The sequence below is a fragment of the Bombina bombina genome, chromosome 6 (genome assembly GCF_027579735.1).
Source record: "Bombina bombina isolate aBomBom1 chromosome 6, aBomBom1.pri, whole genome shotgun sequence".
Classification (NCBI taxonomy): Eukaryota; Metazoa; Chordata; class Amphibia; order Anura; family Bombinatoridae; genus Bombina; species Bombina bombina.
The window spans coordinates 856,704,289-856,728,237 of record NC_069504.1 but is presented as its reverse complement, the minus strand read 5'-3'; the positions used below and the strand labels follow the sequence as shown (position 1 = coordinate 856,728,237).

Below are 23,949 nucleotides of genomic sequence, written 5' to 3'. Positions count from 1 at the left end.
GGCAGTTTCAAGAGTGTACTCAAGTATGCTTCATGCACCACCATTTTAAAAACAGAACTTACTCATAGAGGCTTAGCTGCTTGTGTCTTCTAGTAATGACTAATTATCCCTAAGCATAGTATGAGCTTTGGTGCTTATTTTCTTGCTAAAGTTTTTATTGATTTCTTTTATAAAGTGTCCCCAACAATTTGAAAGCAAGTAAGGTTCCAAAAATGGTATTTGGATAACACACCTATAATGTGTCTTTTTTCATGCCCATATCTCAGCATGTCACCTACCATGATTTCCATTGCACTCCATCGTGATGTGCCCCAGTACATAGCCATACCCTGGTTGATGACAAACGTCATGGCTCTAACAATCTCTGAAAAGAGAGGAAAAAGTTACAGCTAATCATATGCACAGGAATATACAAGAGACTGAGCTATACACTGTATATGAAGAGACAAAGATAGCGCTATTAAAGTGAAGGTAAACTTTGATGAATGAAAGCCCGGTTTTTAAAAATACTATTAAAAACTGGGGCACAGCAATGACTAATCCGGCTTCCTCCAATCACGGCTTTCCCCCAGGGGAGTCATTGCCTGAGGCCATGCCGTGATTGGAGGAAGACGGTTTAGTCATTGATGACGTGTGAAGAGAGGATCTCCGGGTGGGGGAAGCTGCTCCGGCTGTGAAGAGAAGAAAGGTAAGTTTTTAAACAAAACGGCTGCTTTCTAAACTTTGATGAATGAAAGTGCCCCTGGTTTAATAGTATTTTAACCCCTTAAGGACCACAGCACTTTTCCATTTTCTGACCGTTTGGGACCAAGGCTATTTTTACATTTTTGCGGTGTTTTTTAGCTGTAATTTTCCTCTTACTCATTTACTGTACCCACACATATTATATACCATTTTTCTCGTCATTAAATGGACTTTCTAAAGATAGCATTATTTTTATCATATCTTATAATTTACTATAAAAAAGTTTTATAAAATATGAGGAAAAAATGGAAAAAAACACACTTTTTCTAACTTTGACCCCCAAAATCTGATACACATCTACAACCACTAAAAAATACCCATGCTAAATAGTTTCTAAATTTTGTCCTGAGTTTAGAAATACCCAATGTTTACATGTTCTTTGCTTTTTTTGCAAGTATTAGGGCAATAAATACAAGTAGCACTTTGCTATTTCCAAACCACTTTTTTTCAAAATTAGCTATAGTTACATTGGGACACTGATATCTTTCAGGAATCCCTAAATATCCCTTGACATGTATATATTTTTTTAGAAGACATCCCAAAGTATTGATCTAGGCCCACTTTGGTATATTTCATGCCACCATTTCACCGCCAAATACAATCAAATAAAAAAATTGTTCACTTTTTCACAAATTTTTTCACAAACTTTAGGTTTCTCACGGAAATTATTTGCAAACAACTTGTGCAATTATGGCACAAATGGTTGTAAATGCTTTTCTGGGATCCCCTTTGTTCAGAAATAGCAGACATATATGGCTTTGGCGTTGCTTTTTGGTAATTAGAAGGCCGCTAAATGCCGCTGCACACCACACGTGTATTATGTCCAGCAGTTAAGGGGTTAATTAGCTAGCTTGTAGGGAGCTTGCAGGGTTAATTTTAGCTTTAGTGTAGAGATCAGCCTCCCACCTGACACATCTAACCCCCTGATCCCTCCCAAACAGCTCTCTTCCCTCCCCCACCCCACAATTGTCCCCGCCATCTTAAGTACTGGCAGAAAGTCTGCCAGTACTAAAATAAAAGTTTTTTGGGGTATTTTAAAAAAAAAAAAATTTAAAAAAAAAATATTCTGCTGTGTAGGATCCCCCCTTAGCCCCCAACCTCCCTGATCCCCCCCCAAACAGCTCTTTAACCCCCCCCCTGCCTTATTGTGCGCCATATTGGGTACTGGCAGTTTGAAATAAAAGAGGTATTATATTTATTCTTTATTTTAAAAGTATTGCTTCTTTTCTGTAGTGTAGCTGCCCCCCCCTCAACATCCAACTCCCCACCCTCTCCCAGATCCCTTAATTTTAAAATCCCACCCTCCCCAGTACTCTCCCACCCTCAAACCTACAGCATATTGATGCCTTTTGTAGGGATCCCGTGCTCGTGCGCGCACACACGCACGCAATCCAGCCCCTCTCCTCCACCAATTACCATCCACCCGCCTCCATGGATGAGCTCCCACCCACCAACGATAACGGCCATTGATGGCTGATGCAGAGAGGGCCACAGAGTGGCTCTCTCTGCATCGGATGGCTAAAAATAGTTATTGCAGGATGCCTCAATATCGAGGCATCACTGCAATAACATGAGAGCAGCTGGAAGCGATCAGGATCGCTTCCACCACTTTCAAAGACCAACGACGTACGGGGGACGTCCTTGGTCGTTAACTGCAATTTTTTGCAAGACGTACCCCATACGTCATTGGTCGTTAAGGGGTTAAAAACCGGGCTTTTATTCATCAAAGTTTACCTTCACTTTAACGCAAAAGCAGAAAATTAAGATGACTATTATATTTAAAAACAAGAAGGGGCCTATGTATCAACTGTATGTATAGAAACAGTAGAGTGTGAGACTTCTACATACAGGATCAGGAGAGAGAGATAGTTGTCACTTCATAATACTGAGAGTGGATTATCTATCACCTCTATATACATAGAGAAGAGATCAAGATATCACATGTAATTTAATGTATTTAATTTGTATGCACTGACTGGAGAAACTGTAATTTCATATATAAAATATGGTCAGAATCTACAAAACAAACAGAAATATAATTATCTCTTATGAATGATATGTATTATTATAGAAAGTGAGGATAGGTCTGTCTTTAACACTGTTCTGATTCTCACTGGATGAAAAATTCAAATTTTTGCAGATATATTCAGATAAATATAGAACTGTCTATTTTTAGAATTCTGTTCTTTTGTCCATCTGTAGAAAGACCTGCAGACGCAATGTGAGGGTGATGGGAATATTTATTTTTTTGCTGAGATCAACAACAAAAAAAACTAATTTGTTGGAATGGAGAATGAGGGAGAGCGGAAGAAAATGAAATGAAAAAGTATAAAAATTGAGAGAGAGAGAGAGAGAGAGAGAGAGAGAGAGGGGGGAAAGAATGTGTTGAGGTTGCTATGAATATCTATTTCCTTATGCTATAAAAAAAGAGAAAAATGAGAAGGAAAGACATACAAAGACACAGACACAGAAGAGGTATATTCACCCTCCATCGGACTGTTAGCATCCATTCGATTTGCAAATACAATGTCCACATACTCCAACTGCAGGCGCTCCAGAGACCCTCTGAGACCTACGGAGATAGAAAATAATAAACTATAAAAATAAAGAGATAAAAAAGAGGAAGATGTAGCATTTATGAGGAATGAAAGGAAAAACAGAATTTATGTTTACCTGATAAATTACTTTCTCCAACGGTGTGTCCGGTCCACGGCGTCATCCTTACTTGTGGGATATTCTCCTCCCCAACAGGAAATGGCAAAGAGCCCAGCAAAGCTGGTCACATGATCCCTCCTAGGCTCCGCCTACCCCAGTCATTCGACCGACGTTAAGGAGGAATATTTGCATAGGAGAAACCATATGGTACCGTGGTGACTGTAGTTAAAGAAAATAAATTATCAGACCTGATTAAAAAAACCAGGGCGGGCCGTGGACCGGACACACCGTTGGAGAAAGTAATTTATCAGGTAAACATAAATTCTGTTTTCTCCAACATAGGTGTGTCCGGTCCACGGCGTCATCCTTACTTGTGGGAACCAATACCAAAGCTTTAGGACACGGATGAAGGGAGGGAGCAAATCAGGTCACCTAAATGGAAGGCACCACGGCTTGCAAAACCTTTCTCCCAAAAATAGCCTCAGAAGAAGCAAAAGTATCAAACTTGTAAAATTTGGTAAAAGTGTGCAGTGAAGACCAAGTCGCTGCCCTACATATCTGATCAACAGAAGCCTCGTTCTTGAAGGCCCATGTGGAAGCCACAGCCCTAGTGGAATGAGCCGTGATTCTTTCGGGAGGCTGCCGTCCGGCAGTCTCGTAAGCCAATCTGATGATGCTTTTAATCCAAAAAGATAGAGAGGTAGAAGTTGCTTTTTGACCTCTCCTTTTACCGGAATAAACAACAAACAAGGAAGATGTTTGTCTAAAATCCTTTGTAGCATCTAAATAGAATTTTAGAGCGCGAACAACATCCAAATTGTGCAACAAACGTTCCTTCTTTGAAACTGGTTTCGGACACAGAGAAGGTACGATAATCTCCTGGTTAATGTTTTTGTTAGAAACAACTTTTGGAAGAAAACCAGGTTTAGTACGTAAAACCACCTTATCTGCATGGAACACCAGATAAGGAGGAGAACACTGCAGAGCAGATAACTCTGAAACTCTTCTAGCAGAAGAAATTGCAACTAAAAACAAAACTTTCCAAGATAATAACTTAATATCAACGGAATGTAAGGGTTCAAACGGAACCCCCTGAAGAACTGAAAGAACTAAGTTGAGACTCCAAGGAGGAGTCAAAGGCTTGTAAACAGGCTTAATTCTAACCAGAGCCTGAACAAAGGCTTGAACATCTGGCACAGCTGCCAGCTTTTTGTGAAGTAACACAGACAAGGCAGAAATCTGTCCCTTCAGGGAACTAGCAGATAATCCTTTTTCCAATCCTTCTTGAAGGAAGGATAGAATCTTAGGAATCTTAACCTTGTCCCAAGGGAATCCTTTAGATTCACACCAACAGATATATTTTTTTCCAAATTTTGTGGTAAATCTTTCTAGTTACAGGCTTTCTGGCCTGAACAAGAGTATCGATAACAGAATCTGAGAACCCTCGCTTCGATAAGATCAAGCGTTCAATCTCCAAGCAGTCAGCTGGAGTGAAACCAGATTCGGATGTTCGAACGGACCCTGAACAAGAAGGTCTCGTCTCAAAGGTAGCTTCCAAGGTGGAGCCGATGACATATTCACCAGATCTGCATACCAAGTCCTGCGTGGCCACGCAGGAGCTATCAAGATCACCGACGCCCTCTCCTGATGGATCCTGGCTACCAGCCTGGGGATGAGAGGAAACGGCGGGAACACATAAGCTAGTTTGAAGGTCCAAGGTGCTACTAGTGCATCCACTAGAGCCGCCTTGGGATCCCTGGATCTGGACCCGTAGCAAGGAACTTTGAAGTTCTGACGAGAGGCCATCAGATCCATGTCTGGAATGCCCCACAGCTGAGTGACTTGGGCAAAGATTTCCGGATGGAGTTCCCACTCCCCCGGATGCAATGTCTGACGACTCAGAAAATCCGCTTCCCAATTTTCCACTCCTGGGATGTGGATAGCAGACAGGTGGCAGGAGTGAGACTCCGCCCATAGAATGATTTTGGTCACTTCTTCCATCGCTAGGGAACTCCTTGTTCCCCCCTGATGGTTGATGTACGCAACAGTTGTCATGTTGTCTGATTGAAACCGTATGAACTTGGCCCTCGCTAGCTGAGGCCAGGCCTTGAGAGCATTGAATATCGCTCTCAGTTCCAGAATATTTATCGGTAGAAGAGATTCTTCCCGAGACCAAAGACCCTGAGCTTTCAGGGATCCCCAGACCGCGCCCCAGCCCATCAGACTGGCGTCGGTCGTGACGATGACCCACTCCGGTCTGCGGAATGTCATCCCTTGTGACAGGTTGTCCAGGGACAGCCACCAACGGAGTGAGTCTCTGGTCCTCTGATTTACTTGTATCTTTGGAGACAAGTCTGTATAGTCCCCATTCCACTGACTGAGCATGCACAGTTGTAATGGTCTTAGATGAATGCGCGCAAAAGGGACTATGTCCATTGCCGCTACCATCAAGCCGATCACTTCCATGCACTGCGCTATGGAAGGAAGAGGAACGGAATGAAGTATCCGACAAGAGTCTAGAAGTTTTGTTTTTCTGGCCTCTGTCAGAAAAATCCTCATTTCTAAGGAGTCTATTATTGTTCCCAAGAAGGGAACCCTTGTTGACGGAGATAGAGAACTCTTTTCCACGTTCACTTTCCATCCGTGAGATCTGAGAAAGGCCAGGACAATGTCCGTGTGAGCCTTTGCTTGAGGAAGGGACGACGCTTGAATCAGAATGTCGTCCAAGTAAGGTACTACAGCAATGCCCCTTGGTCTTAGCACAGCTAGAAGGGACCCTAGTACCTTTGTGAAAATCCTTGGAGCAGTGGCTAATCCGAAAGGAAGCGCCACGAACTGGTAATGCTTGTCCAGGAATGCGAACCTTAGGAACCGATGATGTTCCTTGTGGATAGGAATATGTAGATACGCATCCTTTAAATCCACCGTGGTCATGAATTGACCTTCCTGGATGGAAGGAAGAATAGTTCGAATGGTTTCCATCTTGAACGATGGAACCTTGAGAAACTTGTATAAGATCTTGAGATCTAAGATTGGTCTGAACGTTCCCTCTTTTTTGGGAACTATGAACAGATTGGAGTAGAACCCCATCCCTTGTTCTCTTAATGGAACAGGATGAATCACTCCCATTTTTAACAGGTCTTCTACACAATGTAAGAATGCCTGTCTTTTTATGTGGTCTGAAGACAACTGAGACCTGTGGAACCTCCCCCTTGGGGGAAGCCCCTTGAATTCCAGAAGATAACCTTGGGAGACTATTTCTAGCGCCCAAGGATCCAGAACATCTCTTGCCCAAGCCTGAGCGAAGAGAGAGAGTCTGCCCCCCACCAGATCCGGTCCCGGATCGGGGGCCAACATTTCATGCTGTCTTGGTAGCAGTGGCAGGTTTCTTGGCCTGCTTTCCCTTGTTCCAGCCTTGCATTGGTCTCCAAGCTGGCTTGGCTTGAGAAGTATTACCCTCTTGCTTAGAGGACGTAGCACTTTGGGCTGGTCCATTTCTACGAAAGGGACGAAAATTAGGTTTATTTTTTGCCTTGAAAGGCCGATCCTGAGGAAGGGCGTGGCCCTTACCCCCAGTGATATCAGAGATAATCTCTTTCAAGTCAGGGCCAAACAGCGTTTTCCCCTTGAAAGGAATGTTAAGTAGCTTGTTCTTGGAAGACGCATCAGCCGACCAAGATTTCAACCAAAGCGCTCTGCGCGCCACAATAGCAAACCCAGAATTCTTAGCCGCTAACCTAGCCAATTGCAAAGTGGCGTCTAGGGTGAAAGAATTAGCCAATTTGAGAGCATTGATTCTGTCCATAATCTCCTCATAAGGAGGGGAATCACTATCGACCGCCTTTATCAGCTCATCGAACCAGAAACATGCGGCTGTAGCGACAGGGACAATGCATGCAATTGGTTGTAGAAGGTAACCCTGCTGAACAAACATCTTTTTAAGCAAACCTTCTAATTTTTTATCCATAGGATCTTTGAAAGCACAACTATCCTCTATGGGTATAGTGGTGCGTTTGTTTAAAGTGGAAACCGCTCCCTCGACCTTGGGGACTGTCTGCCATAAGTCCTTTCTGGGGTCGACCAAAGGAAACAATTTTTTAAATATGGGGGGAGGGACGAAAGGAATACCGGGCCTTTCCCATTCTTTATTAACAATGTCCGCCACCCGCTTGGGTATAGGAAAAGCTTCTGGGAGCCCCGGCACCTCTAGGAACTTGTCCATTTTACATAGTTTCTCTGGGATGACCAACTTGTCACAATCATCCAGAGTGGATAATACCTCCTTAAGCAGAATGCGGAGATGTTCCAACTTAAATTTAAATGCAATCACATCAGGTTCAGCCTGTTGAGAAATGTTCCCTGAATCAGTAATTTCTCCCTCAGACAAAACCTCCCTGGCCCCATCAGACTGGGTTAGGGGCCCTTCAGAGATATTAGTATCAGCGTTGCCATGCTCTTCAGTATCTAAAACAGAGCAGCCGCGCTTACGCTGACAAGTGTTCATTTGGGCTAAAATGTTTTTGACAGAATTATCCATTACAGCCGTTAATTGTTGCATAGTAAGGAGTATTGGCGCGCTAGATGTACTAGGGGCCTCCTGAGTGGGCAAGACTCTTGTAGACGAAGGAGGGAATGATGCAGTACCATGCTTACTCCCCTCACTTGAGGAATCATCTTGGGCATCATTGTCATTATCACATAAATCACATTTATTTAAATGAATAGGAATTCTGGCTTCCCCACATTCAGAACACAGTCTATCTGGTAGTTCAGACATGTTAAATAGGCATAAACTTGAAAACAAAGTACAAAAAACGTTTTGAAATAAAATCGTTACTGTCACTTTAAATTTTAAACTGAACACACTTTATTACTGCAATTGCGAAAAAACATGAAGGAATTGTGCAAAATTCACCAAATTTTCACCACAGTGTCTTAAAGCCTTAAAAGTATTGCACACCAAATTTGGAAGCTTTAACCCTTAAAATAACGGAACCGGAGCCGTTTTAAACTTTAACCCCTTTACAGTCCCTGGTATCTGCTTTGCTGAGACCCAACCAAGCCCAAAGGGGAATACGATACCAAATGACGCCTTCAGAAAGTCTTTTCTAAGTATCAGAGCTCCTCACACATGCGACTGCATGCCATGCCTCTCAAAAACAAGTGCGCCACACCGGCGCGAAAATGAGGCTCTGCTTATGCTTTGGGAAAGCCCCTAAGGAATAAGGTGTCTAATACAGTGCCTGCCGATATTCTTATATCAAAATACCCAGATAAAATGATTCCTCAAGGCTAAATATGTGTTAATAATGAATCGATTTAGCCCAGAAAAGTCTACAGTCTTAATAAGCCCTTGTGAAGCCCTTATTTACGATCGTAATAAACATGGCTTACCGGATCCCATAGGGAAAATGACAGCTTCCAGCATTACATCGTCTTGTTAGAATGTGTCATACCTCAAGCAGCAAGAGACTGCATACTGTTCCCCCAACTGAAGTTAATTGCTCTCAACAGTCCTGTGTGGAACAGCCATGGATTTTAGTTACGGTTGCTAAAATCATTTTCCTCATACAAACAGAAATCTTCATCTCTTTTCTGTTTCTGAGTAAATAGTACATACCAGCACTATTTCAAAATAACAAACTCTTGATTGAATAATAAAAACTACAGTTAAACACTAAAAAACTCTAAGCCATCTCAGTGGAGATGTTGCCTGTACAACGGCAAAGAGAATGACTGGGGTAGGCGGAGCCTAGGAGGGATCATGTGACCAGCTTTGCTGGGCTCTTTGCCATTTCCTGTTGGGGAGGAGAATATCCCACAAGTAAGGATGACGCCGTGGACCGGACACACCTATGTTGGAGAAACTGGATTTTATATAAAATAATAAGGAATAACTAAAAACAACAAAATGGAGCAACATGGCAAATAGGTGGGTTATATCAAGAAATAATATGAAAAAGGTAGAGCTAAAAATGAGGGGGTGAAGGTTGAAGCAAGGTTAGTGAACTACAGGACAAAACACCTTCAATAATATGTTTGCGTGAAAGGCCTCTTTCAGTTTCTGCCCTGAAAGTGAAAAAAAGAGAAAATAATGATTTGATGGACATTAGGAAAAGAGTTAAAGGACATTAAAGGGACGTTAAACTGCTGAGTACAACTACAGTAGTATGGTTAGTTTTCACCATGCTATTGGTTTCCCCCCTGTACCTGCAGCTCTCTTCAAAGTCATTTGCTTATGTTAACCCCTTACAAATATCAGTTAGTGAATCTCTGCAACTGGGTGTCACCATCTTGGAGTTTATATTTGTTATGAACTGTGCAAAAATCTGCAAATATGTAACTCTGCTATCTATTATGTGAGCTAAACTGAAGTACAAGGTACAGCTGTCAAAAAGGCAGTAACGCCACAGATCTGTGAAAGTGCTCTTCTCCTATAACAGGATGCAGCAATACGTGTGCTACAAGATGGCGGTGCACAATGTAAAATGCAGAGCTTTACCAGCTGATTCTGTAATAAGTTAAAATAAGAGAATGGCTTTAAAGAGAGCTGAATGTAGAAAATACTGTAGTTGTACTCAGCAGTTTAATGATAAAATGTTAAATTATACATAGTAATAATAAGAATGTACTTTCATTATTTATTCTATAATTGTGGTTTTTACACTCTCCCCAATGAGAGGCTCATGTATATTTTGCCAGATTATGAACCCCGACCCTACAACATTCTACACAGTGATAGACTGATAAATGCAGGAGCTCGTTAATATATTTTTCTAAAGGACAATAACAAAGGAGATAACATAAATATACAAAAGGGGCTTTTCAAGGTGGGGTCTTAGAACTACAAAACATTACAAATCTTGCTTACATTTTTCATTTTTAGCCCACACACACATATCACACACACATCTCTCTCTATCTCTCTTTCTCTCTGTCTCTCTCTCTCTCATCACATGATGTGTACTCAGTCTAGTTTGAGAGTGTTGTCCATTTCCATGTTTTGTATATGTCTAGGAGTCTAGGGGTATTACAAAGAGCTTGTGTCACCCTTGTTTGTATCTCAGTGTGTTTGGTTGAAAGCATGCAGTGTGTAGCTGTAGGTTAGGGACTCGGGGAGGAAGAGACCTTGACATGTTCATTGGTCTATCCCCACTTGGCCAAATGCTGTAACTAACTCTTTTTATCTAGCTGTGTGCTTGCAAGAGAGTAACAGATGTTTTTATGTGTTGTGTTTATACTTTTGTTTTATAATTTTCCCTATGGGCTTTGCACCCAGGCTGGCCTGGGTTTAACTGCCTTAGTCCCTGAAAGTTGTGCAGCTGTCTGTAAGTGCTGGTGAGTGCATCCATGGCTGTTGTTTTGCAGGGTCATAGGATGTGTCCAGTTAGAGTGCAGTTCATTTCCGTCTTTTGTATATATATATATATATATATATATACACACACACACACAACATGCAGGAAGTCTGGCACTCTCTTGCATGCACACAGGTAGATTCAGAACAAAATGTAAGTGTTAGTTATATCATATGTATAAAAGTGATAGGCCCAGAACCACATTAGTCTCTTCCCCCTGAGATACAAACAAGGGTGACTCAGGTATTTGTATTTTTTCTAGAAACATAAAAAATGGATTGCACCGTCAAACTGGGTACACATACTATGCCACTGAGAAAGCTCACAGCACTGGGTGCTCCGTAGCACTCACAGACAGATGCATTTATTTGGGGGGAGGAGACCTTGTTATGGTCCTGAGCCTTTCACCATTTGGCCAAATGCTGTAATTAACTCCTCCATTTAGCTTTTAATCTAACTGTGTGCATGCAAATGAGTGTCTGCTTTCCCGTCTTCTTTATATTTTCATGTAATTTTTTTCTATGGGCTTTGCAACCCGGATTGTCTAAGGTTCACTGCCTGAGTCACTGAAAGCAAATGCAGCTGTCTGCGTGCTAGTGTACTTAAAAAGCGATAAACAAAAACAAACTTAGAACAATGCAATAAGGTTATTTGTCCAAAATGATTCCACAATCCCAAAATGTATACAAGACCCCAAGGTGTATTCTTCTTGCCTCAAGAGAAAAAATATAAATATAATAGTGAAGTACAATCTGTATTAGATAAATGCACCAAAAAACTGCTAAGGGGCTACTCACATATAAAGGAGCCAAACCCTTTTCTGGAGATGACGCACACCTGGTTTTATACTGCAAGGTACCCAGTATACATCCGGCAATACTCTGTGTATTGTAGGTAACAAATATTTATGAAAAACACTTAAAACTTAAATAAAATGCCACCATATCGCTCTCCAAATGGCATACAGTGGTTTGATACCTGAGTGACAATTTTTTGAAAGAGATATTGTGGCATTTTATATAATTTTTAAGTGTTTTTCATAAATATTTGTTACCTACTATACACAGAGTATTGCAGGATGTATACTGGGTACCTGGCAGTATAAAACCAGGTGTGTGTGTCATCTACAGAGCCGGGTTTGGCTCTTTTATACGGGAGTAGCCCCATGGCAGTTTTTTGGTGCATTTATCTAATATAGACTGTGCTTCACTATTATATTTATATTTTTTCTCTTGAGGCAAGAAAAATATACCTTGGGGTCTTGTATACATTTTGGGATTGTGGAATCATTTTGGACAAATATCCTTATTGCATTGTTCTAAGTTTGTTTTTGTTTATCACTTTTTAAGTTTCCCCCACAAGCGATGACAGTATGTATATATATATATATATATATATATATATATATATATACACACGGCCACCTTTTTTTGGGTACTGGCACCATTTTTCTTACAAAAAAAGCACTATATTTTTTATATTTTATATATATATATAAAAATGGAGTAAGGCATGCACTCTCTGGATTTATTCAAAAATGGTGCTTTATTGGCACATCAAAAGGTATTGTTTCAGGGGTTAAACACCCCTTCATCAGACCAAGGTCTGATGAAGGGGTGATTGATCCCTGAAACGTTACCTTTTAATGTGCCAATAAAGCACAATTTTTGCACAAATCCAGAGAGTGCATGCTTTACTCCATTTATTATTTGCTTTTGCCTCCACCCTGGTAGTTGTCTCTTAGGTGGGAGTGCTCTCTATTTTGAACATTATATATATTTCTGCACATTGGTATTGTCACTTACTGTCCTCCCCAGTAAATTTTGGTTGTAACAACATAACTGGAGCGTCTGTAAAGAAAGAATACAAGATTAGAAAATGCTACGAATTAGTGAACATACAGACAGACAGATACACAGACATGTAGGATTCTCACCTCCATTCTTTCTTTTTAAGAATATTTCCCAGAGATTTTTCTGCTCTGTAATGAAGGAGACATCACATGAAGAGTCTAAATGACCTTATTCTCTATATATTAGGTGTGTCCGGTATAAAAAGGGAATAAAACTCATAACTGATATGAACCATTTTTACAATTTTATTTTTATTATCATAAATGCTTCTGGTAAAATTTATGACTAAAGATTACTAAAACAGCTACTACAAAGAACAATTTTTAGTAATAAATATTGCAAAAAGGCTTCTTTTCTATGTTGAAATGTATTCATGTGCATATCAATTAGAGTTTTATGTTACATTGCAGCAAACAGTTTAGTGTACAATGAAAGACAGTTTCACAAAGCCTCCTATAATTTATAAATAAATTATAAAGTAGCTGTAGTTTACAGTTCCCAGCCTAGACAGTCAGTATATATAGGCTCCCCATTAATAAAGCTGCATGAGCAGCTTTGGGGCTGTTTCAGTGCGACTAAAAGTTAAGAAGCACAAATCTGGGATGATTGACAAGCCCTGCTCTTATACAATTGGTTGCACAAGAGCAGGGGGCAGGTTTGCTCGTGGAATTTTAAATTACGGCAGCCAATGCTGCTCGAGAGGCGCCAAAGGTATGTGGTCAGGTTCTCTTTCTGAGAATCTTGTCCGGATGCAGTTTGATATAGGGGGAATATCATGTCTACTGCAAATGTGCAAAACAAACTACAGCTAAAAATCCCTAAATCCGGAAATTACAAAGTCCAAAATTATTTTGACATCCAGAGTTTTTCATTAATATTAAAAAAAAAATACAATATTTCCCTGCAAGTAAGTCACAATCTTCTCTGCCTGTGTCTTTGATTTGTTTTTTGGATTCTAAAATGCAAATGTATTTAAAAGAACTAATACTTTCTGATTAAAATGCTGCAGTATCTTCCTGATGTTACTATGCATATAAAAGTATTAAAAATGATATAAAACTACCTTTAGCTTCCATGTATAAGCTGTTTTATTGCACGTAAATATTGTCTAAATGACATCAAATATTGTTGTTTACACTTGGTTCCTATTCTCTCTCCAAGCTGTCCCATTTTGCAGTAACAACTATACAAATATTCCGAAATCAAAACCTTTACCGGTTCCAAGCAGTTTGGATAAAGGGTTTTGTACCCGTACAATGAATTCATACTGGACATGCATGTCATTCTATGCATATAGCAATACAGCACAAAAAGCTGGTGGGACTTACCTATATCTCTCAGTGCCAAATTAAAAACAAAAGTGTTAACTTGTTTTGGTTTATCTGAATTTAATCCTTTCCCTTAGTTTCCACATTTTAAAATCTATATTTTTCCCTTGTCACAAGAAAAAAATATTCAACCAGTGTATGTCATTTTTACAAGTATTTTAATCATTACCTTTTAATAAAGTAATTATTTCAGCCAAATTTATTACGGTAAACCAGAGATGTGTTGGAAAAATAAAGCTTATAATGGAAACTTTGTTTGCCGCTTGTCAGAGCCGCACAGAAACATCTTTCAAAAAACAGTTTTCCAAGGTCTGTTGCTTAGGAGGGCTGACACAGAATGAGTGTTAATGTAAATCCCCTTTAAAGGAGCTTCTTTTAGCATATTGTAATTCAGCAATAATAGAATAACTGGGCCAGATACATGGAGGCTCATTAGGATGCCAGAAGGCGAGCTTACATTCAAATTACTTTGAAGCTCACTTCATCTATCCTTTCTAGGCGATTGCCACTGGTCTTCCTGACACAAAATGGCCAAAATAGTGGAAAAATTGCATGCTCTAACATGTCATTATAATGCTAGCGCCCCTGCAATGCTATGTGTTTAACCCCTGAAAAGGGTTGTGATGTCGGTATCCTTGACAGTGGAAGCCATTTTATACTTGGGGAAGTTAACAGCTGGAGCTCATATCACCAATTACTGCTCTGACAAAGGGTGAGTACAAATTTGAACTCCACAATATATTAGCGTCACAAACAAGTATTATTTATCTAGGCCCATTACTTACAGGTTTCTGAATTAATTATACTGTCAAGTTTGTGGTCAAGAGAAGAATCAAGGGGGCGCTGCATTTAATTTTTTGCTCTGTCAGTCACAGAAAAAAGCAGCATTTAAACATGTTGTTTTGGGGGTGGGGGGTTCCAGAAAAATGAAGTAAAAGCTGTTTAAATTTTACTCAAAACAAATAGAGCAGTATCAGTCGTGTACTTCTTACTTTTACTCAGCGCCTGATAGGTACATTCAGCTAATTCTTATTGGCTAATTATTTCTTACAGCTAATTCTTATAGTTGGGTACAAACCATTAAAATCAGCCAATGAGCTTTTAGTATAAATTCAGTCAGTTTCCTTTTAAGCTTTATGTTTAATTAAAGGGCCATTATACACTCATTTTATCTTTGCATAAATGTTTTGTAGATGATCTATTTATAAAGCCCATAAAGTTTTTTTTTTTTTTTTAAATGTATAATTTTGCTTATTTTTAAATAACATTGCTCTGATTTTCAGACTCCTAACCAAGCCCCAAAGTTTTATTTGAATACCGTCAGCTACCTTCTCCAGCTTGCTCCTGTTTGTGTAAATGGTCTTTTCATATGCAAAAGAAGGGGGAGGGGGGAGTGTCTTATTTCCCACTTACAGTGGGCTTTCCAACTGCCTTTTCAACAGAGCTAAACTGAAAGCTTCTAAGTAAGTTTTTAAACAGTTTTATACTGGATTTTTATATCAGTATCTGTGCATCTTATTCTTTATAGTAGTGTCTATTACATGCAGTTATATGAAAATGAGTGTATACTGTCCCTTTAACTGGAGCAAGAGAGAGTGCAAGATAAATCCCACCTTAAAAGCAATTTAAATGAGTGTTTGATGAAAAATGTGTGAAAAATTTGAATAGAAAAATGTGTATGTTGAGTTGACGTTGAGCTCCAGTAAAATAAATGTATAGATACTGACATGGGTATATATTGGTTATAAGCTACCAAATAGTAAGTACCAATCACCTAATTAATAGTTATATACAACCACAGCTCTTTTAACATTACCCCACTCCAGCCCCTGTGTTTCTTTGTTGTTGTTTGTTTTGGTGTAATCATGACAGCATTCACCAGTCAGCCCATGTCTAATTATATGGACAGAATTTAACCGTGCTTAGATGATTTTAAAAGGTCTACCCCTCAAACCTTACACTAATTTTTAGATTCTGTAGTATTACACACAGTATGGGAAAAAGGTTTGCACAAGTCTCTGAAACACACCAGACTTACTAACATACAGAAAGTGGAGGTACATTTATCTTCATATTCATCAGTGATTCCTAACCTGGGTACAAAGACACCATGAAGTGTGCTAACCTGTGAGGAGATGTTGTATTTACTGTTACACTTGGAAAATGGATTATATATGGCAGTAAAGCCCAAGGGACACAATGTGATCTTCCAGTGCCTTTTTAACTGGTTTACAAAACTGAATTATGTATATGTCTGAATTAGGGAGGCATCTTTCAGTACTTATAAGTTTATAATAGAAAAATATGTACAGATAGAGATACATGGAACAGATTAAAAGGACAGTCTAGTCCAAAATACACTTTCATGTTTCAGATAAAGCATGTAATTTTAAACAACTTTCCCATTTACTTTTATCACCTATTTTGCTTTGTTCTCTTGGTATTCTTAGTTGAAAGCTAAACCTAGGAGATTCATATGCTAATTTCTTAGACCTTGAAGGATGCCTCTTATCTGAATGCATTTTGACAGTTTTTCACCACTAGAGGGTGCTAGTTCATGTGTGTCATATAGATAACATTGTCCTCACACACATGGAGTTACCTAGGAGTCAGCACTGATTGGCTTAAATGCAAGTCTGTCAAAAGAACTGAAATAAGGGGGAAGTTTGCAGAGGCTTAGATACAAGGTAATTATGTTGGTTATGCAAAACTAGGGATTGGGTAATAAAAGGATTATCTATTTTTTAAACGATAAAAATTCTGGTGTAGACTGTCCCTTTAACGGATAAGATGCTGTATGAGTGTTTTGGTCTTTATAATAAAACAGAATATCATGTTAGCGTGCAGATATTGGCATGTGCGCTACTGAGTAGTTAAAGGGACACGAAACCCAAACTTTTTATTTCATGATTCAGATAGACTATACATTTTTAAACAACTTTCCAATTTACTTCTTTTATCAATTTTGCTTAATTCTCTTGGTATCTTTTATTTAAAAAGCAGCAATGCACTCCTGTGAGCTAGCTGAATACATTTTAAGCCAATGAAAATGGGCATATAAGTTCAGCCACCAATCAGCACCTAGCTCCCAAGCCTATCTAGATATGCTTCTCAACAAAGGATACCAAAATAATTAAGCAGATTAGATAATAGAAGTAAATTGTAAAGTGGTTTAAAATTGTATGCTCTATCTGAATCATGAAAGAAAAATTTTGGGTTTCATGTCCCTTTAAGGTCTTGGATGTGCCCATGCTCTCATGTTAGCAGTGGGTGTTTTCTTCAAAGCATAATTATATATAAATGACATTGTGCATTATAATTCTAACAAAAATATAATAATGTTATCAGCAGCACATAAATATTTGTTTGCTCTCCTATTAATACAGCTATATAAAATATGCTAATAAAGAAATATAGACTTGAAATGCCTACATACCTAAAATAGAAACAATAGTATAGTAAAAAAAACACGCACAGCTGAGGTTAAAACTGATGACCTTCTGTTTACCATCAAAGCATTTTAACCAGCAAAGCCACAGCACCACTTATGTGTGTGAGATCTTTTTGTTTTAATGTGTTTCATGCCCAGATCTAGGGCCTGATATTAAAAAGCTCACTGGCATGGAAATAAATCACTCAACCTTGGTATTGTAATGTAGGAGTATCTGTTTCACATAAAGAACACTGCATAGCAACATAAACATTTCTCAAGATAACATTTGTGTTTCTAAAAAAAAAATTAAGGACCTCGCTGTACCGACAAGGCTTCTTAGGATATCTCGCCTGAGCGGCAAGGTTTTGAATATATATTGATTTCATTAAGGCTCACATTATTTGGAGTTCTTATTGTCCTAATATGATTTATCCTATGTAGTGCTAACACATTTTGGGCTCGATTACAAGTGGGGTGCAAACTGTTGCATGTGAGCGATAAGGAGTATATTGCGGCTCTTTACTCATGTCAGAAGTTGCATGTGTATTACTATTATTATTATTAGTACAACTTCAGAGCTCTTGTTAACTGTTATGTGAGACAAAAAAGTTGCTCAAAACACATCAAAAATACATTGTACAGTACAGGTACACTCATAAAAACAAAATGTATGCTTTCCTGATAAATTACTTTCTTTTACGATATGACGAGTCCACTGATTTCATCCTTACTTTTGGGATATTAACCTCCTGCTAACAGGAAGTGGCAAAGAGCACCACAGCAGAGATGTATATATAGCCGCTCCCTTCCCCTCCACCCTCAGTTATTCGGCCGAAGGTTATAGGAAGAGAAAAGGAAAGGCTAAAAAGGTACAGAGGTGACTGAAGTTTACAAAAAATAAAATAAATCTGTCTTAAAATAACAGGGTGGGCCGTGGACTCGTCATATTGTAAAAGAAAGTAATTTATCAGGTAAGCATAAATTTAGTTTTCTTTTACAAAGATATGATGAGTCCATGGATTTCATCCTTACTTGTGGGAAACCAATACCAAAGCAATAGGACACGGATGAAAGGGAGGGACAAGACAGAGACCTAAACAGAGGGCACCACTGCTTGAAGAACCTTCCTCCCAAAGATAGCCTCAGAAGAAGCAAAAGTATCAAATTTGTCAAATTTGGAAAAAGTGTGAAGGGACGACCAAGTCGCAGCATTACAAATCTGTTCAACAGATGCATCGTTTTTAAAAGCCCATGTGGAAGCCACAGCCCTAGTAGAATGAGCCGTAATTCTTTCAGGAGGCTGCTGTCCATCAGTCTCTTATGCCAGGCGGATGATACTTCTCAACCAAAAAGAAAGAGAGGTAGCCGTAGCTTTCTGACCCCTACGCTTTCCAGAATAAACAATGAATAATGAAGATGATTGACGGAAATCCTTAGTTGCCTGTAAGTAAAACTTTAAGGCACGGACCACATCCAAGTTATGTAACAGACGCTCCTTCTTAGAAGAAGGATTAGAACACAAAGAAGGAACAACAATTTCCTGATTAATATTCTTATTCGAAACAACCTTAGGAAGAAAACCAGGTTTTGTACGTAAAACCACCTTATCGGAATGAAATATGAGATAAGGAAAATCACACTGTAAAGCTGAAAGCTCAGAAACTCTTCGAGCAGAAGAAATAGCAACCAAAAACAGAACTTTCCAAGATAATAGTTTAATATCTATGGAATGCATAGGTTCCAACAGAACCCCTTGCAGAACTCGAAGAACTAAATTCAAACTCCAAGGAGGAGTAATAGGTCTAAATACAGGCTTAATTCTAGAGAGAGCCTGACAAAAAGACTGAACATCTGATACATTTGCCAAACGTTTGTGAAACCGAATTGACAAAGCTGAAATTTGTCCTTTTAAGGAACTTGCTGATAACCCTTTCTCCAATCCTTCTTGGAGAAAAGACAAAATCCTAGGAATCCTAACTTTACTCCATGAGTAACCCTTGGATTCACACCAATAAAGATATTTACGCCATATCTTATGATAGATTTTCCTAGTGACAGGCTTTCTAGCCTGTATCAAAGTATTGATAACTGAATCAGAGAATCCTCGCTTTGATAAAATCAAGTGTTCAATCTCCACGCAGTCAGCTGCAGAGAAATTAGATTTGGATGTTGGAAAGGACCTTGAATGAGAAGGTTCTGTCTCAACGGAAGTTTCCACGGTGGCAGAGAGGACATGTCCACTAGATCCGCATACCAAGTCCTGCGTGTCCACGCAGGCGCTATCAGGATCACTGAAGCTCTCTCCTGTTTGATTTGAGCAATCATGTGTGGGAGGAGAGGAAACGGCAGAAACACATAAGCTAGGCTGAACAACCAAGGAACTGCCAAGGCATCTATAAGTTCGGCTTGAGGATCCCTTGACCGGGATCCGTCTCTTGGAAGCTTGGCATTCTGACGAGATGCTATCAAATCCAACTCGGGTCTGCCCCATCTGAGAATCAATGAGGCAAATACCTCCGGGTGAAGCTCCCACTCCCCCGGTTGAAAAGTCTGTCGACTTAGAAAATCTGCTTCCCAGTTCTCTACCCCTGGGATGTAGATCGCTGACAGATGACAAGAGTGGGCCTCTGCCCAACTGATTATCTTGGCTACTTCTATCATCACTAAGGAACTCCTTGTTCCCCCCTGATGATTGACATATGCCACAGTCATTGTGTTGTCCGACTGGAATCTGATGAATTTGGCCAAAGCCAACTGAGGCCACGTCTGAAGCGCATTGAATATTGCCCTCAGTTCCAAAATATTGATTGGAAGTAGAGACTCCACTTGAGTCCAAACACCCTGAGTCTTCAGGGAATTCCAAACTGCACCCCAGCCCAGAAGGCTGGCATCTGTTGTCACTATCACCCACGAGGGTCTGCGGAAACAAGTCCCCTGGGACAGATGATCAGGCGACAACCACCAAAGAAGAGAGTTTCTGGACTCTTGATCCAGAATTATCTTTGGAGATAAATCTGCAGAATCCCCATTCCACTGACCGAGCATGCACAGTTGCAGAGGTCTGAGATGAAAGCAAGCAAACGGAACGATATCCATTGCCGCTACCATTAATCCGATTACCTCCATACACTGAGCCACTGATGGCCGAGGAATGGACTGAAGTGTTTGGCAAGTATTCAAAATCTTTGATTTTCTGACCTCCATCAGAAATACTTTCATGGCTACCGAGTCTATCAGAGTTCCCAAGAAATGAACCCTTGTCTGTGGAACAAGTGAACTTTTCTCTATGTTCACCTTCCAGCCGTGAGTTCTCAGAAAAGACAACACTGTGTCCGTGTGAGATTTTGTCAGATGATATGTTGAAGCCTGAATCAGAATATCATCCAGATAAGGCGCCACCGCTATCCCTTGTGGTCTGAGAACCGCCAAAAGAGACCCTAGAACCTTTGTGAAGATTCTGGGTGCAGTAGCCAACCCGAAAGGAAGAGCCACAAACTGATAATGTTTGTCCAAGAAGGCAAACCTTAGAAACCGATGATGATCTTTGTGGATTGGAATATGAAGGTAAGCATATCCACAGTAGTCATATATTGACCCTCCTGAACCATTGGCAAAATCGTTCGAATTCTCTCCATCTTGAATGATGGAACTCTTAGAAATTTGTTTAGACACTTGAGGTCCAAAATGGGTCTGAACGTCCCCTCTTTTTTGGGGACCACAAATAGGTTTGAGTAAAACCCCTGTTCCTGTTGTAATTTTGGAACAGGACAGATTAATCCCATAGTAAAAAGGTCTTTTACACAGTGTAAGAACGCCTCTCTCTTTATCTGGTTTGCAGATAAATTTTGAAAGATGAAATCTCCCTCATGGGAGAAAATCCTTGAATTCCAATTGATAACCGTGGGTCACTATTTCTAGTGCCCAGGAATCCTGAACATCTCTTGCCCAAGCCTGAGCAAAGAAAGAGAATCTGCCCCCTACTAGATCCGGTCCCGGATCGGGGGCCACCCCTTCATGCTGTCTTAGGACCAGCAGTGGGTTTTTTGGATTGTTTACCCTTATTCCAATTCTGATTGGGTCTCCAGACTGACTTAGATTGGGAAAAATTCCCTTGCTGATTTGTGGAAGAAGAAGAAGCGGGGGGTCCTCCTTTAAAATTCCGAAATGAACGAAAATTATTCTGTTTACCCCTCTTTTTAACAGACCTATCCTGAGGTAGGGCATGGCCTTTACCTCCTGTAATATCAGAAATTATCTCCTTCAATTCTGGCCCAAAAAGGGTCTTACCTTTAAAGGGAATAGCTAAAAGCTTATGTTTTGATGACACATCAGCAGACCAAGATTTGAGCCACAATGCTCTACGTGCTAAAATAGCAAATCCTGCATTTTTGCCGCTAATTTAGCAATTTGAAAAGCGGCATCAGCAATAAAAGAATTCGCTAGCTTAAGAGCCTTAATTCTATCTAGAATTTCATCTAATGGAGTCTCAACTTTAAGAGACTCTTCTAGAGCCTCAAACCAAAAAGCTGCTGCAGTAGTTACTGGAACAATGCAAGCCCGTAGATTGTAAAAGAAATCTCTGATTAACAAATAATTTCTTCAGTAGACCCTCTAATTTCTTATCCATAGGGTCCTTGAAAGCACAACTATCCTCAATAGGTATAGTAGTACGCTTAGCTAAGGAAGATATAGCTCCCTCTACCTACCTTAGGGACCGTCTGACATGAGTCCCGAATGGTATCTGATATAGGAAACATTTTCTTAAAATTAGGAGAGGGAGAAAATGGTATACCTGGTCTATCCCATTCCTTACTAATAATTTCCGAAATTCTCTTAGGAACCAGAAAAACATCAGTGTAAGTAGGAACTTCCAAATATTTATCCATTTTACACAATTTCTCTGGAGGAATCACAATAGGATCACAATCATCCAGAGTCGCTAAAACCTCCCTAAGCAACAGGCGGAGGTGTTCAAGCTTAAATTTAAATGACATAGCATCCGAATCTGTCTGAGGCAAAACATTCCCTGAATCAGAAATTTTACCCTCAGACAGTAATTCCCTGATCCCCAACTCAGAGCACTGTGAGGGAACATCGGAAATAGCTAACAAAGCTTCAGAGGATTCAGTATTAACATTAATACTTGACCTACTGCGTTTACCCTGCAACACTGGTAATTTAGACAATACCTCTGTAAGGGTAGTTGACATAACTGCAGCCATCTCTTGCAGAGTAAAGGAATTATACGCACTAGAAGTACTAGGTGTCGCTTGTGTGGGCGTTAAAGGTTGTGACATTTGGGGAGAATTGGATGGCATATCCTAATTCTCTTCAGACTGAGAATCATCCTTAGGCACACTTACTTTGTTTAAAATATGCTTTTTACATTGTAAAGCCCTTTCAGTACAAAAGTTACACAATGTTAGAGGGGGTTGCACAATAGCTTCTAAACACATAGAACAATGAGAAACCTCAATGTCAGACATGTTGAACAGACTAGTAATACCACAAAAGTCGTTTAAACACTTATTTATAGCATAAAATAAACATTAGAAAAATGTGTACTGTGCCTTTAAGAAAAGAAAAAGTGAACAATTTTTCCAAAATGCACAAAAAAGTTTAAATTATTCCCAAATTTAACTTAATATTGTTGGTTAATCCAAAAATTACTGCACCCAGAAGCAAAGGCAGAAATAAGGCTTTAGAAGTACTTATATCAACATCTAGTCAAAAGATAGATAAAAATACCCTCTGCACCTCGCCACAGCTCTGCTGTGGCGCCTACCTGCCCCCAGAGTACTTCGGATCAAGTTTCCAACCCTTCAGACCAGCTACACAGTCCAGGAGCCACCGAGTTATTGTTTGCTGCTGCTAAGCCTGAAGGAAGTGCGCATCTGAGCGCACGAAAATAGGCTCCGCCCCTTAAGGTAAAAAATCAGAGTAGGCCCAAACACCACATGGGAATGCGGTTTTGCACTAAAGTAGAAATACACACACAATCCTCAAGCATAAAACCAATAAGTTTAAAGTGCCAAAAAAATAAAAAACATAAAACATCGTTTTTTACATTGTCTCCCAAGTCACATAGTGCCCAAATATCAACTAATGATAAATAAAATATAGGGACTCCAGTAACACCCCTCTTATTAAAATAGGTTTTACTGCTTACCCCATTCCCATACAGGGAAAAAATGCCAGCCAGTTCTGATACACCAAGTCTCCTCAGAAAAAAAGGCTGCACATACCTTAATGCTGCTTGTAGCATGAAACCTGTCTCCACACTGAAGATGTCTCATGGTTACCTTCAGAAGTCTTGTGGGAACCAGCGTGGATCTTAGTTACAAATGCTAAGATCCTCAAACCTCATGGCAGAAATCTTCTTCCATATTCCCCTAAGGAAAATAGTACGCACCGGTACCATTTAAAATAAAAAACTTCTTGATTGAAGAAACTAAAACTAACACCTCACTTTACCATGTCTTCCTAGTATAACACAGGCAAAGAGAATGACTGAGGGTGGAGGGGAAGGGAGGGGCTATATATATACAGCTCTGCTGTGGTGCTCTTTGCCACTTCCT

At 39.8% G+C, this 23,949-nt stretch overlaps 1 protein-coding gene across 1 annotated transcript in view; it reads right to left on the bottom strand.

Moving 5' to 3' along the window:
- The window catches only part of KCNAB3 (potassium voltage-gated channel subfamily A regulatory beta subunit 3), a 157,682-nt gene that overhangs the window by 22,346 nt on the left and 111,387 nt on the right, over positions 1-23,949 (bottom strand). Inside the window, exons 5-9 of the mRNA XM_053718289.1 lie at positions 12,694-12,738; positions 12,563-12,607; positions 9,425-9,468; positions 3,230-3,316; positions 279-364 (exon numbers count right to left, since the gene is read on the bottom strand). Of these exons, the coding sequence (XP_053574264.1) occupies positions 279-364; positions 3,230-3,316; positions 9,425-9,468; positions 12,563-12,607; positions 12,694-12,738 (307 nt within the window). The remainder of the gene's footprint in view (positions 1-278; positions 365-3,229; positions 3,317-9,424; positions 9,469-12,562; positions 12,608-12,693; positions 12,739-23,949) is intronic.